The sequence below is a fragment of the Hemiscyllium ocellatum genome, chromosome 42 (assembly GCF_020745735.1).
Source record: "Hemiscyllium ocellatum isolate sHemOce1 chromosome 42, sHemOce1.pat.X.cur, whole genome shotgun sequence".
NCBI classification, from domain to species: domain Eukaryota; kingdom Metazoa; phylum Chordata; class Chondrichthyes; order Orectolobiformes; family Hemiscylliidae; genus Hemiscyllium; species Hemiscyllium ocellatum.
In genome coordinates, this window is record NC_083442.1 from 11,949,993 (window position 1) to 11,966,758 (window position 16,766).

At 43.3% G+C, this 16,766-nt stretch overlaps 1 protein-coding gene across 2 annotated transcripts in view; it reads left to right on the top strand.

Annotated features, from left to right (window-relative positions):
- LOC132834735 (fibrillin-1-like) overlaps nt 1-16,766 on the top strand; it is a 589,699-nt gene that overhangs the window by 253,686 nt on the left and 319,247 nt on the right. For both annotated transcript variants that reach the window (XM_060853700.1, XM_060853701.1), the window contains exons 13-14: nt 9,944-10,069; nt 10,319-10,441. In XM_060853700.1, the coding sequence (XP_060709683.1) occupies nt 9,944-10,069; nt 10,319-10,441 (249 nt within the window). The remainder of the gene's footprint in view (nt 1-9,943; nt 10,070-10,318; nt 10,442-16,766) is intronic.

Sequence of the window (16,766 nt, forward strand, 5' to 3'; positions counted from 1 at the left end):
TAACAGAAAACACTGTTGTACCTGCCTCAACAACTTTCATCGGCAGCTGAATCTATATGCATACTACGCTCTGGATAAAAAAGTTCCCCCTTCAGATTCCCTTTTATTCTTTCCCCTCTAACCTTGAACTGATGCCCTCGAGTCCTCGATTCCCCAGCCCTGGGGTGGGGGGGGGGAAATAACAGTACGTTCACCATATCCATGCCTGTCATGATCTTATACATGTCTACAAGATCCTCCCCCCCCCCCCCCGCTCAGTCTCCTGCATTCTAAAGAAAAATGTCCTACCTTGTCCAACTGCTCCCTATAATTCAGACCCTTGAGTCCTGGCAACATCCTTGTAAATTTCTTCTGCACTCTTTCCAGTTTAATAACATCCTTCCTATAGCAAGGTGACTAAAACTGAATACAATACTCCAGTGTGCCCTCACCAACTTCCTGTACAATTGTAACATAACTTTACAACTTCTGTACTCAGTGCCCTGACTGATGAAGGCCAGTATGCCAAAAGGAGAAAGTGAGGACTGAAGATGCTGGAGATCAGAGTAAGCCTTCTTCACTGTCCTGTCTACTTATGACTCCACTTTCAGAACCACGCACCCAAATGTCAAGATTCCTCTGTTCCAGGGAGCACCAAATACTATAATGACCCAAGTCATTATTTAATAGATGTAATATATTTGGATTTGCCAAAGTATCACACATTAGACAACTTAATAATGTAAGAACTGGTATGTTAGGGGTTGTGTATTTACAAGGATAGAAGATTGGATGAATAATAGAAGGCAGGGAGTTGGGATAAAGGGGACATTTTCAGGATGATAAACCAGTGAAGTACAACAAGATTCAGTACGTTTATTTACAGAAATTAATGACTTGGATAATGGAAGTGAATGTACTATTGCCATGTTTATGAGTGGGAAAGCAAATAGTGTGGATGACACAAGGTGTATACAGAGGGATACAAACATTTTAAGAGAGTGAGTGGAAACATGGCAGGTGAAATATTATTTAAATGAGGAAAGACTGCAGAAAGCTGCATCACAGAGAGATACAGGATCCTCTTACATGAATCACAAAAGTCTGATTTCACCAAGTAATAGAGAAGGCAAATGGACTATTGATCTTTATTTCAACTGGAATGAAATGTTGGTAGAGCTGTATAAGCCACTAGTCAGACCACAGGAATAGTTTTGATCCTCTTATCTAAAAACAATATACTGGCATTAGAGGCAGTTCGTGGAAGCTTCACTGCATTGATTCTGGAGGGATTTTCTTATGAGGAGAAATTGAGTAGGTTGGGCTTGTATTTGTGAGAGTTGAAGAGAATTAAAGAAGACATTATTGACACAGAAGATTCTTATGGGACTTGACATTGTAAATTTGGTTTATTCCCTTGTGTGCAAGTCCAAGATGAGAGAGCATAATCTTCATAGAATCCCTACAGTGTGGAAACAGGCTATTTTGGCCCAACAAGTCCACACCAACCCTCTGAAGAGTACCCACCCAGACCCATTACCCTAACCTATTACCCTACATTTCCCCTAACATATGGGCAATTCACGTAACTTGCACATCTTTGGATTGTGGGAGGAAATTGGAGCACTTAGAGGAAATCCACAGAGATTTGAGGAGAATGTGCAAATTCCACACAGACAGTTGCCCGATGTGGGAATCGATCCCGGGTTTCTGGCGCTGTGAGGTGTCAGTGCTGACTACCGAGCCAGTGTGCCCACCCATATGTATCTGGACCAATTGAGTAGGCAATGCAGATATCATTTAGGGTTAGTGGAGTATGGGGTTGAAGTGGGTGACAATAAAGGAGGGAGGATGTTGCTGGCAGTAGTCAGAGTTATAGATTATGCTCCTTTGTGAGAGGTGGATTCAGGAGCAGAAATCATGTAAGTGTGAAGCACTGGGGAGAAGATGATATGTACTTGCACTGGCAGAGTGGAGAGGAAAATTACTCTTCTTCCTATGGTCCTGGGAATTCCTCTAGACTGCTAAGACTGCTCTGACCCAAGTGGCAATCTCAGACCAGGCTATCATGGTCTCATGTTGTGTCTTCCACTCCGAAGAGATAGGAGGAGCGTTAAATGAATATTTTTAATCAGTATTCACGCTGAAACATGACAATGTTATTGTGGAGAATACTGAAATACAGGCTATCAGATTAGACATGATTGAAGTTTATAGAAGGAAGTGTTAGCAATTCTGAAAAGTGTGAAAATAGATAATGGGATTTATCCCAGGATTCTCTGGAAAGGTAGGGAGGAGGTTGCAGAACCTTTGGCTTTGATCTTTATGTCGTCATCATCTACAGTAATAGCGCCAGACGACTGGAGGATAGCAAATGTTGTCCCCTTCTTCAAGAAGGGGAGTAGGGACAACCCTGGTAATTATACACCAGTGAGCCTTACTTTGGTTGCGGATGAAGTGTTGGTTAAGGTTATAAGAGATCAGATTTATCATCATCTAGAGAGGAATAAGTTGATTAGGGATAGTGAGCACGGTTTTGTGAAGGGTAGGTCATGCCACACAAACCTTATTGAGTTCTTTGCGAAGGTGATCAAACAGCTGGATGAGGGTAAAGCAGTTGATGTGGTGTTTATGGATTTCAGTAAAGCATTTGATAAGGTTCTGCAATACCTGAAATTGCAGAAAATACGGAGGCATGGGAATGAGGGTGATTTAGCAGTTTGGATCAGAAATTGGTAGGTGAAAGAAGATAGAGTGGTGATTGATGGGAAATGTTCATCCTGGAGTTCAGTTACTAGTGATGGACCACAAGGATCTATTTTGGGGTCACTACTGTTTGATTTTTCTTTAAATGACCTGCAAGGGGATGTAATTGAAGAGTGTGTGGTGCTGGAAAAGCACAGCTGGTCAGGCATCATCCGAGGAGCAGGACTTCTTACTGTTGATGGGCTTTTGCCCAAAACGTCGACTCTCCTGCTCATCGGATGCTGCCTGACTGGCTGTGCTTTTTCAGCACCATACTCTTTGATCTCCAGCATCTGCAATCCTCACTTTCTCCTGAATTAGGGTGTAGAAGGATTGGTTAGTAAATTTGTGGATGACACTAAGGTCAGTGTAGTTGTGAACAATGCTGAAGGATGTTGCAGGTTACAGAGGGACGTAGATACATAGATAAACTGCACACGCTCAATGACTTCCGCGCCCACCCCTCCTCCTCTCCCCCCTCCCCACTGCCGTGTTTGCCCCCACCAACGCCACTCACCTGCATTCTGCTGACACCCCCCCCCATAGATCCCACTGTCACCATCCCCATCCTTTAGGAACCCACAGGGGAACACCACCCCTGCTCATGACTCCATCCTCATTCCCCCCACCACCACACCCAGTCCAGTTACCAACTCTGCCTCCACACCCACTCCAGTTACCGGCTCCGCCCCCACTCCCAGCTCCACACCCACATCAGCTCCCAGCTCCCAGCCCTGCCGAGTTTTCACCATCCCTCCAGACCTCCCCCTCACTGAGGACGAACGATCAGTCCTCAGCAAAGGACTCACCTTTATCCCCCTCCGCCCATGCATCAATGAATTTAATACACGCCGTGACATCGAACACTTCTTCCATCGCCTCCACCTCCGAGCTTACTTTCACAATCAGGACTCCCGCCCACCTTCCGAGGACCCCTTTGCCCACCTCCAACACACTGCATCTACCTGAACACCCCATGCTGACCTATTACCCACCCTTGATCTCTTCATTTCCAACTGCTGCCAGGACATTAACTGCCTCAACCTGTCTACCTACCTCCCCCACTCCAACATCTCATCCTCACAACGCGCAGCCCTCCACTCCCTCTTATCCAATCCCGACCTCACCATCATGCCAGCAGATAAAGGGGGCACAGTGGTAGTCTGGCGCACTGACCGCTACACCGCTGAAGCCAGACGCCAACTTGAGGACACCACTTCCTACCGTCCCCTCGACCATGACCCCACCCCCCCTCACCAAACCATCATCTCCCAGACCATACAGAACTTCATCACCTCTGGAGATCTCCCACCCACAGCCTCCGACCTCATAGTCCGGGAACCCTGCACTGCCTGGTTCTACCTCCTTCCCAAGATCCACAAGCCTGACCACCCTGGCCGATCAATTGTCTCAGCATGCTCCTGCTCTACTGAACTCATCTCCACCTACCTCAACACTGTCCTAACCCCCCTAGTCAGAAACTCCCCACATACATTCGAGACACCACCCATGCCCTCCACCTCCTCCAAGGCTTCCGTTTCCCCGGCCCCCAATGCCTCATCTTCACCATGAATATCCAATCCCTCTACACCTCCATGACCAGGCCCTCCAAGCTGTCCGTTTCTTCCTCTCCCGATGTCCCCAACAGTACCTTTCCACCAACACTCTCATTTGTTTGACCGAACTGGTCCTCACCCTTAACAATTTCTCCTTCAAATCCTCCCACTTCCTCCAGACCAAAGGGTTAGCCATGGGCACCCGCATGGGCCCCAGCTATGCCTGTCTCTTCATTGGCTATGTAGAACAGTCCATCTTCCGTAATTACACCGGCACCACTCTCCACCTCTTCCTTCGCTAATTTGATTATTGCATTGGTGCCACCTTGTGCTCCCGCAAGGAGGTTGAGCAATTCATCAACTTCACCAACACATTCCACCTTGACCTTAAATTTACCTGGACCATCTCTGACACCTCCCTCCCTTCCTGGACCTCTCCATCTCCATTAATGACGACTGACTTAACACCGACATGTTTTACAAACCCACTCGTTCCCACAGCTACCTGGATTACACCTCTTCCCACCCTACCTCCTGCAAACATGCCATCCTACATTCCCAATTCCTCCACCTCTGCCGTATCTGCTCCCAGGAGGACTAGTTCCGTCACAGAACACACCAGATGGCCTCCTTCTTTAGAGACTGCAATTTCCTTTCCCACGTGGTTAAAGATGTCCTCCAACGCGTCTCGTCCACATTCTGCACTCCACCCTCAGACCCCATCCCTCCAACCGTAACAAGGACAGAACGCCCCTAGTGCTAACCTTCCACCCTCCTAACCTTCAAATAAACTAACTTACCCGCCAACATTTCTGTCACGTCCAAACAGACCCCATCACCAAGGATATATTTCCCTCCCCACCCTTTCCGCCTTCCGCAAAGACCGTTCCCTCCGTGACTACCTGGTCAGGTCCATGCCCCCCTACACCCACCCTCCCATCCTGGCACCTTCCCCTGCCAACGCAGGAATTGCAAGACCTGCGCCCACCCCTCCTCCCTCACCTCCATCCAAGGCCCTAAAGGAGCCTTCCACATCCATCAAAGTTTTACCTGCACATCCACCAATATCATTTATTGTATCGGTTGCTCCCGATGCGGTCTCCTCTACATTGGGGAGACTGGACGCCTCCTAGCAGAGTGCTTTAGGGAACATCTCTTGGACACCCGCACCAATCAACCACACTGCCCTGTGGCCCAACATTTCAACTCCCCTACCCACTCTGCTGAGGACATGGAAGTCCTGGGCCTCCTTCACCGCCGCTCCCTCACCACCCGACGCCTGGAGGAAGAACGCCTTATCGTCCGCCTCGGAACACTTCAACTCCAGGGCATCAATGTGGACTTCAACAGTTTCCTCATTTCCCCTTCCCTCACCTCACCCCAGTTCCAAACTTCCAGCTCAGCACTGTCCCCATGACTTGTCCTACCTGCCTATCTTCTTTTTCACCTATCCAGTCCACCCTCCTCCCTGACGTATCACCTTCATCCCCTCCCCAATTCACCTATTGTACTCTATGCTACTTTGTCCCTACCCCCACCCTCCTCTCATTTATCTCTCCACCCTTCAGGCACTCTACCTGTATTCCTGATGAAGAGCTTTTGCCCGAAACGTCGATTTTATTGCTCCTTGGATGCTGCCTGAACTGCTGTGCATTTCGTCTAATCCAGAATCTGGTTTCCAGCATCTGCAGTCATTGTTTTTACCAAACTGCAGAACTAGGCTGAGCGGTGGCAATAGGTGTGTAATGCAGAAAAGTGTGAGGTGATTCACTTTGGAAGGAGTAACAGGAATACAGAGTATTGGGTCAATGGTAAGATCCTTGGTAATGTGGAGGAGCAGAGAGATCTCGGTGTCCATGTACATAGATTCCTGAAAGTTGCTACCCAGGTTGATACAATTGTTCAGAAGGCGTATGGTGTGTTAGCTTTTGTTGGTAGAGGGATTGTGTTTCGGAGCCATGAGGTCATGTTGCAGCTGTACAAAACTCTGGTGTGTGCCCACTTGGAGTATTGTGAATACATCTGGTTGCCGCATTATAGGACGAATGTGGAAGCATTGGAGAGGGGATTTACTAGGATGTTGCCTGATATGGAGGCAAGGTCTTATGAGGAAAGGCTGAGGGACTTGAGGCTGTTTTCATTAGAGCGAAGAAGGTTGAGAGGTGACTTAATAGAAACATACAAGATGATCAGAGGATTAGATAGGGTGGACAGTGAAAGCCTTTTTCAGTGATGGTGATGGCTAGCACGAGGGGACATAATTTAAAATTGAGGGGTGATAGATATAGGACAGATGTCAGTGGTAGTTTCTTCACTCAGAGTAGTAGGGGCATGGAACACCCTGCCTGCAACAGTCATAGACTTGCCAACTTTAAGGGCATTTAAATGGTCATTGGGTAAACATATGGATGATAATGGAATTGTGTAGGATAGACAGGCTTCAGATTGGTTTGACAGGTTGGCGAAGCATCGAGGGCTGAAGGGCCTGTTCTATACTGTAATGTTCTATGTTCTAAAACTTTATAGGCCTTGAGGCAAGAAAAGGGGCCCGCTGAAATACTTGACAGAAATTGCGATTTTCCAGAAACTTTAAGATTCAGCCAAAAGTCTCTGACATTTGAAGGAAGTCACTATTGTAGCAGTTTATGAATGATAATGACATCTAAATGGAAAAGCAGCAAATTTAATAGGCAAGCTGACTAGAATGATAACTTTTCTACTCAAAAGTAATCTAATTTTTAATAGATAAATACTTAGTAATTATGTCACATTATTGAGGAGTCTTGATGAGGATTTGGACACGCATAGTGATATGGCAAATGGAATATAATATAGAAAAGGTTGAGGTTATCTGCTTTGGTAGGAGTTGCAGATGTGCAGAATATTTCTTAAATAGTAAATGTTTGGGAAGTGTAGATATACGAAGGGGCCTAGATGTCCTTGTCAGTAAATCTAATATGTAGGTTGCAGATTGCTTTTAGGAGAACTAATGAAATATTGGACTTTTTTGCAAGAGGATTTGAGTACAGGAATAGTGAAGTGTTGCTTCAAATGTATAAGATCTTGGTTAGACCGTACATAGAAGACTGTGTGCAGATTTGGTTCCCTTTTTAGAAAACTATTATTGTCGTAGAGAAAGTGTAATGAAGGTGCCCCAGACTTGTTCTTGGGATGCTTGATCTGTCCTCTGAAGGGAGATTGGGCAAACTGGGCCTTCATTCTCTAAAGTCTCAAAGAATGAGAACATATCTCAATGAAATCTATAAAATATTTGAAGTGGTAGATGGAATAGGTGTTGCTAAAATGTTTCCACACAATTTAAAAATAAGGGGGATGCCACTTAGGTCCAAGATGAGGAGAAATGATGTTACTCAGAGTTTTTTGAACCTTTGGAATTCTCTAGCGGCACTGTGGTCGTTCAGTCTTTGAGTATGTTTAAGGTAGAGATGGATAGTATTTCTGACGACCAGTGGGATACAGAGTTAGGGTGAGGAAAAGGCATTGAAGTGTTCGATCAGCCATGATCTTATTGAATGGCAGGGCAGGTTCAAGAGGCTGAACAACTTGTTCCTGTTCTTTGATTCCTATATTGTATTTATAATATTCAGTTAGCAGCCTCGTAATTGTACTTCATGCTTTCAAACACTTGAGCACAATACTTTCTTGCAACCACTGGTGATTACAATGAAATGACACTGACAATTGCTCAAAATGATGAAGGAGCAACACTCCAAAAGCTCGTGCTTCCAAATAAACCTGTTGAATTATAAACTGTTGTGTGATTTTTAACTTTGTCCACCCCAGTCCAATAGCGACTCCTCCACATCATAGTTTTTAAATTTGTAATTGTACCCAGCCTCCACCACTTCCTCTGGCAGCTCATTCCATCCACATACCATCCTCTGTGTGAAAAAGTTACCCGTTAAGTCCCTTTTAAATTTTTCCCCTCTCACCCTAAACCTATGTTCTCTAGTTCTGGACTCCCCCAACCCAGGGAAAAGACCTTGTCTATTTATCCTATCCATGTCCCTCCTGATTTTATAAACCTCTGAGGGGTGTAAGGTCACCCCTTAGCCTCCAAAGCTCCAGAGGAAACAGCCCCAACCTATTCAGCCTCTCCTTGTAGCTCAAATTTTCCAACCTTGAACATTTCTGTCACCTTGACTTTCTTCCATATGCTGTCATTCCAAGCCCTATACCTTCTCAAAACAAAGCAGATAACCTCAAATTCCTCATCTCTGCCATATGTAGCCTTCCAACCTGCTGCTTTCTTCAAGAGCCAATTCCTGTATAACACAGGACATAATGCATATATGAACACAACTCCTTGAAAATTCATCCCTTTATGCAAGGTGGTAATTTTAAATCACAGAGGAGATCAGCCACAACTTGTATTTATTCCATACTGTGGTTGTCATACCAAACTTATGTCTTGGCAAATAATCAAGCCCAGGTGCTTAAATTTGGTTGCCTAATTAATTTATAGTGTCATTGCATCTTAGTTGGTCCAGAAAGGAGCAATGCAGGTATATGGACTGCTTGCCATACATCTTTAGCCCATTATTTTTAAGGGCATTTTACCATCAACTTTCTCTTTCCAGTAGCCCTTTCACACTTTTGTGATGACTGTCACAATATATACATACAGTATGTGCCAGGGTGGGTCTGACTTCAGTACCAACTCAAGGATGATCAACAGTAGCGGGCTGAAAGCTGAGCCTTGGTGGATGCTAACTTCTGGCTCAGACTTTTGGCTTGACTTAGACATGCTACTCTGGTAATCGCCTCTCTCTCTCTCTTTCTCAGGCATTCTCAGATCTTTCTTCTTGGTACACAATACGACACTTTTTTAAAAAATCCATATCAAGGAAGGACAGATATAAGTCCCTTTGTCCCTTATAATATCTCTTGAACAATTGGTGAAAGGTGAAATGGCAGTGTGATCTTTCCAGGCATGAAGCTGAACTGCCTATTACTGGCGTCCATGACTGTTCTTAGGCAAGAGTCCATCATATGTTCCCACCCCTTGAAGATGTAATACATCAATTTTACCACATTCTTGAACATCTCCCTTCTGTTAAAAAGCTAATACCAGAATAATTTCTTTTGGTTCATCTGGCAAACCTTTCCCTGACCTTGACTACAGATGATTCAGGGTTTCTGTTTCCATGTTGCCAAGGACCTTCCAGGCCTCCATTGGGATCCTATCCGGTCCTTGAGCCTTCACTCAGCTCACAGCCATTCTAATGTATTTATTTTACGATGTCAGCTATTGCAGGACAATTCTTTCCTCCATTGATCTGTTGTCCCAATTTTCTAAATTAGTACTCTTTGTTCAGCTGCTCTTCAAATTAGGAGAGCCTTTTTTTTAATTGCTTCTGTACATATGAAATTACACTCTGCACTATCTTTGATCTGTCTTATATGGTTCAAATCTCGTCAGCTCTTTTGCTTTTTCATGATCCTGGACACCTCATTGTGACCACCTTTGGACTCAATTCTTTTGTACTTCTGTTGCCTCAGCCTTGAACCTTCATTGCAGGAGTTTTGGTCATCATCTTCTCCGTTTCATATTTAGTCTGATCCATCTTGAAATAAGAAATTAACTTTTTTCAAAACAATAAAATAATTATTTAATGTCAGTGGATTCTGTTGTTTTTCAGATATTGACGAATGTGTACAGAATGGTCAAATCTGTAAATATGGACGTTGTGTGAATACAGAAGGCAGTTTCCAGTGTATTTGTAATGCTGGGTTTCAGCTGACGCCAGATGGTAAAAATTGCATGGGTACGTAGAACATTTGAACACAATAAAGTCATATCAATAAGCATTTACTTGTGAACTTTAATTTTTTTTCTTCTGTTAATATTGTCTGCATTTTTAAAACTTGTCTTTATAAATTTATAAATTAAGACATTTTTGTTTAATTATCTATTAAACTGTTGTCCATTGGCAATGTTTAGATAAAAATAAATGCTGAGGTATAAAATGGGTTTTGATATTTATGCAATTCATTACTGTAAAATTCTATTTCAGACCAGGATGAATGTTCCCAGAAAAACATGTGTATGAATGGAATGTGCATCAATGAAGATGGCAGCTTCAAGTGCATCTGCAAACCTGGCTTTGAGTTAGCTTCTCATGGACGCGTATGCATTGGTAAATTTGTTATTAGAAATTAGCTGCATTTTAAAAAGTCATTGGACATATAACGGTTACAGCTGGGAAAGAGGCCATTCAGCTCTGTGCCAGTAAATATCCGTTTAGCTCATTGAGTCCACATTGTCTGCCTGCAACACAATCCAATTAGTCTGATTTCCATTCTCTATCCCTGAAACCTTCAAATGGATTCCCTTCAAGTGCTCATACAATTTCTGTTTGAAATAATGTTATTTCTTCTTGCTATCTCATTCAGAAATTACCATTTGCTGCCTAAAAACAAAATTATACCATCTGCATGATCGGGACATCTGCTCTTTAGAACTGTGCCATTATGTCTACTTTGTGTTTCTCTATCTTCTGCTAAGATGCCTCACTTCACACTTTTCTACGTTAAATTCCGTCTGCCACGTGTCAACCAACTCTATTGACTACCTTTTTTCTTTTGTAGTCAATTGCAATCATCTTCACTTATTTGCAGTTCTGATCTTGTTAGGTACTGATGACATTAACTAAAAAAAAGTAAGCAAAAAGAATCCAAGCAAATGGTCAACAGAACCACAGAATATAGTTTCACATTTTACAATAAAGCGCATTTTTTATGTTTAGAATAACAAAACAGATAATCATTGCAAGGTATGTTATAACTTTGCATTTGTTTTAATCCATACTCACCCCATCACCCCACTCCACTAATTTCCCCGTTACGTAACCACCAAAGCGCACAGAGGGAAGTGACCCATTGTTTAAATTCCGCCACCTATTTTAAAAAACAATCTGCAGTCCTCGTCCTGAATATTGGGGAATACCTCATAGAGTCATACAGCACAGAAAGGGACCCTTTGGTCCTACTCATACATGCTGACCAGATATCCCAACCCAGTCTAGTCCCACCTGCCATCACATGGCCCATATCCCTCCAAACCCTTCCTATTCATATACCCATCCAGATGCTTTTTAACTGTTGCAATTGTACTAGCCTCCACCACTTCCTCTGACAGCTCATTCCATACACGCACCACCCACTGCATGAAAAAGTTGCCCCTTAGGTCTCTTTTATATCTTTCCCCTTTCTCCCTTTACCCTCTAGTTCAGGATTCCCCCAGCTGAGGGAAAAGACTTTGTCTGTTTACCCTATCCATGTCCCTCATGATTTTATAAACCTCTATAAGGTCACCCGTCAGCCTCTGATGTTCCAGGGAAAACAGCCCCAGCCTATTCAACCTCTCCCTGTAGCTCAAATCCTCCAACCGTGGCAACATCCTTGTAAATCTTTTCTGAAACCCTTCAAGTTTCACAACATCCTTCCAACATGACATCTCAACTCCTATACTCAATGCTCTGTCCAATAAAGGAAAGCATACCAAACGACATCTTCACTATTCTATCTACCTGCGACTCCACTTTCAAGGAGCTATGAACCTGCACTCCAACACTCCCTAGGACCTTACCATTAAGTGTATAAGTCCTGCTAAGGTTTGCTTTCTCAAAATGCAGCACCTCACATTTATCTCAATTAAACTCCATCTGCCATTCCTCAGCCCATTGGCCCATCTGATCAAGATCCCATTGCAATCTGAGGTAACCTTCTTCACTGTCCACTACACCTCCAATTTTGCTGTCATCAGCAAACTTACTAACTATACCTCTTAAGCTCACATCCAAATTATTTATATAAATGACGAAAAGTAGTGGACCCAGCACCAATCTTTGTGGAGCTCCGCTGGTCACAGGCCTCCAATCTGAAAAACAACCCTCCACCACCACCACTCTCTGTCTTCTACCTTTAAGCCAGTTCTGTATCCAAATGACTAGTTCTTCCTATATTCCATGAAATCTAACCATCCTAACCAGTCTCCAGTGGGGAACCTTGTCGAACACCTTCCTCATGTCTTTATAGATCACATCTATCTCTCTGTCCTCGTCAATCTCTTTGTTGCTTCTTCAAAATACTTAATCAAGTTTGTGAGATATGATTTCCCACGCACAAAGCCATGTTGACTATCCCGAATCAGTCCTTGCTTTTCCAAATAAATGTACATCCTGTCTCTCTGGATTCTCTCCAACACCTTAACCACCACTGAGGTCAGGCTCACTGGTCTGTGGTTCCCTGGCTTGTGCTTACCACCTTTCTTAAATAGTGGCACCTCTGTGTATCTTTGTTCTCAAAAGTAGCATTTACCACAATTTTCTCTTTAGAGTAGGAAATTGCCACTCTTACTTTGTCTGACTCAGACCCACAACAAAATGGCTGATTTTTAACTGCCTTCTGAAATGGCCTAGAAAACCGTTCCGTTATCTCAACCACTAGAAAGAAAAGAAAGGAACGAAACCAAACAAAACATCCTCGCATTGATGAAGCCATCAAATATGATAACAGTAAACACAGCTCTATTAAAGTTCTCCTTGGTAACATTTGGGGGAGGGGCGGATGCTAATGCCTAAATTGGGAGAGCTGTCTCACAGACCAATCAAGCCTGACATACTTATACTCATGGAATAATAACTTTTAGAACCAGTAGTACAGCACAGTGGTGTACAGTCGGATGGGAGCTGTTTTTGGAGTCTTCAATGTTGACTGCAGAACTTATGAGGTTTTGTGGCATCAGGTTAAACATGGGCAAGGAAACCTCCTGCTGATTACTGTGTCTTACCCCACCCCTCAGCTGATGAATCAGTGCTTCTTCATATTAAAAAACACTTTGAAGAAGGATTGGTCGGCATGGACGAGTTAGACCAATGCTGTACAGCTATATGACTTTATGATTGAGGGTGATAAGAGCAGAAAATGTAGCCTGGGTTGGGGACTTCACTGCCCATCATTGAAAGTGGCTCAGCAATATCACTACTAAATGAGCTATCTGCTCGACTGTATCTGTGGCAGGTGGTGAGGGAAACAATAGGAGGGAAAAATATATTTGCCCTTATTCTCGCCAGTCTGTCTGCCAGAGTATCTGACCGTGACAGTATTTGTAAGAATGATCACCAAACAGTCATCTTCATACTAAGAATGTCCACTGTTGTGTGGTGTGGCACTAGCAACGTACTAAGTAAGATAGACATCAAATCGATCGAGCAACTTGAGACTGGTCACCCTTGAGGCACTGTGGGCCATCATCACAGCCAATCTGTGCTCCAATACAATTTATAACTTTGTGGCCTGGCCAATGCTCCAATCTACCATTACCATCAACCCTGGTTCAATGGAGCGTGCAGGAGGTCATGCCAGGAACGGCACCAGACATGCCAAAAGATGAGGTGTCAAGCTGGTGAAGCTACAAAACAGGGCTAATTGTGTGCCAACAGCCTAATCAGCAAGTGATAAAAGAGCTAAATTATTCCACAACCAATGGATCAGATCTGAGCTTTGCATACCTGCCACATTCAGTTGTGAATGGTGGTGGATCACTCACTGAAGGGGGTTTCTCCTCAAACCTCCCCATCTCAATAAGTCCAGTACAACAGTTTAAAAAATAAGGCTGAAGTATTCACAACGATCTTCAGCATGAAGAGCTCAGTGGTTAATATATCTCAGTATCCTCCAGAGGTCCCAAGCATCATAGGTAGCATTCTTCAGCTAATTTGATTCACTCCACGTGGTATAACAAATGTTTGGAGGCTGCAAGTGCAAAGACTATAGGCCCTGACAGTATTCTGGCAGTAATATTAAAGACTTGTACTCCACAACTTCCCACTGTTCCAGTACAGCTGCGATACTGCATCTACTGAATTATGGATTGATTATATACTGTCTGTAAGTAGCTGCAGCCTGTCTGGATTCTGCAACATGTTTATTAGCACGGTCACTTTGGTCAAGGCTTGCCTTGTTTTCCCAGCATGCTTCAGTTATTGTCCAATCTTTGTAAATCCATCATAAGTTCATCATTTTGAATGGACCATCCAGCCACAGTCAGCTTTTGTCCGAAACGTCGATTTTGCTGCTCCTTGGATGCTGCCTGAACTGCTGTGCTCTTCCAGCACCACTAATCCAGAATCTGGTTTCCAGCATCTGCAGTCATTGTTTTTACATCATTACAACATTAGTCTAAGCATGGTCAAAGGAGCTGAATTCCACAGGTGAAGTAACATCAAGGCTGCATTTGACTCAGTCTGGCATCAAGGGGTCTCAGTAAAACTGGAGTCAATGGGAATCAGATTATCACTATGATAATTGAAGTCATACGTGACACAAAGGAAGATGACTGTGGTTGCTGGAGGTTAGTCACCTGAACACCTCAGGTTAATGTCTTTGACTCAGTCATCTTCAGATGTTTCCATCAATGATCTTCCCTCAGTTATTAAGTCAAAGTGGGAATGTTTGCTGATGTCTACATAAATGATCAGTACATATTTGTGACTCCTTAGATACTGAAGCAACCTGTGTCCAAATGCAGCAAGACCTTGATCGTGTCTGGGTTTGGAGTTGACAAGTTGCTGAGGCACTACATTTTAAACCCAGAAATATTACCATATAGAAGGACAAGAGCAACAGATCAATGGGAACCTCACTTCAGGCTTCCCTCCCAGCCACACACCATCCTGTCTAGGAAATATGTCACTGTTTCTTCAGTGTCATTGGGTTAAAATGGAAGAATCTCCTCCATTTATTAGCAGAGTGTGTTTACCAAAGCACATGGATTGCAGTAGTTTAAGAAGATAATTCACTACCACCTTCTCAAGGGCAACTAGCTATGGACAATAAATACAGACCCATCCAGCAACACTGACATCCTAAAAATGAATTTTTTAAAGAAAACTGCCACATTAGATGGCATTACCATGACTGAATCTCCCATTAATAATTGTGGACCTACTATTGAGCAGAAAGTATATTGGATTAGCTTATATAAATAGCGTGGCACAAATCAAGGTGTATGGTAGAATACCCCATACTTGCCTGATGAGTGTGTCTCCAGTAGTACTCAAGAACATGGCTATAATCCAGGAAAAAAGCCCATTTGATTGGCATGGTATACATATTCACTCCACCAGGTAAAAACTATGACTGCAGATGCTGGAAACCAGATTCTGGATTAGTGGTGCTGGAAGAGCACAGCAGTTTAGGCAGCATCCAAAGTGCAGCGAAATCGATGGTTTGGGCAAAAGCCCTTCATCAGGAATCTGATTCCTGATGAAGGGCTTTTGCCCGAAACGTCGATTTCGCTGCACTTTGATGCTGCCTGAACTGCTGTGCTCTTCCAGCACCAATTATCCAGAATATTCACTCCACTGCTGATGCTTAGTAGTGGCTGTATGCACTACAGAAATTCACCAATGCTCCTTAGGTTGCACCTTTGAAACCAATCATCATTTACCACCATTTTGAAGGACAAGGGTAGTAGATACATGTGAACACCACCACGTCCATGTTCTTGTCAAAGTTGCACACTATCATGACTTAGAAATATATTGCACTCCTTCAGTGTAAAATTAAACTGGACTCATCATATAAATATAATGGCTAGAAGAGCAGGTCAGGGGCCAGGAATATTGCAGCAAGTAACTCACCTGACTCTTCAAAGTGTATCCACTGTCTACATGAAACAAGTGGGGAGTGTGACAGAATACTTGCCTGAATAAGTGGTTAAGATGACACCTCCCACCTGCCAGGAACTATCTAATTGGAAATGCCAGATTCTGCTCACAGTTCTAAACAGGAGTTAATACTTGAAACCACACAATATGAATTCATTGAGGAGAAGCTATTTGAAACACTGACTATATAGTATTTTTTATGATGAAGAAAATATTAACTACCTGTCCCATAATCACCACATACTGCCTCCGCAACTCTCCCAGCCTCGTTGATTGTGTTGTAAGGTACATTAGGCTCTCAAGCTTTTTTAGATTTTTTTAGAAGAAAATCTCCAAAATTAAAGTGTTTCATAACAACTGACCAGCATATATGTACTCAATTGTGTAGGTTGTTCTGCAAATCAACCAACACATCACAGTAGCAAACACTTGTGCAAGCTAGCGATGGGGACAAATATAGAACTCCACTAGTAGCCTTCAGTCATTAACCTGTGTACACGTAGTCTCAAAGTAATGTAGTTCTCCAACTCATATTCTCCTGGACCGTCAGAGCAACTGATTTCAGATTCAGCACTGCTGTGCCCAATTTAGGAAAAAGGAAGAGGAACATGCCTTTCCACCTGCCTGCTCAACAAGGTACTGCATATTAGGCTACTTAATAAGACAAGAGTCCTTGATGTTGGAGGTAGAATATTAGCATGGATAGAAACTGATAGAAGACAGAGAGTTGGGACAACTAGTAGAAGACAGAGACTGAATATTTTCAAGATGGCTACCTAAAACTATTGGA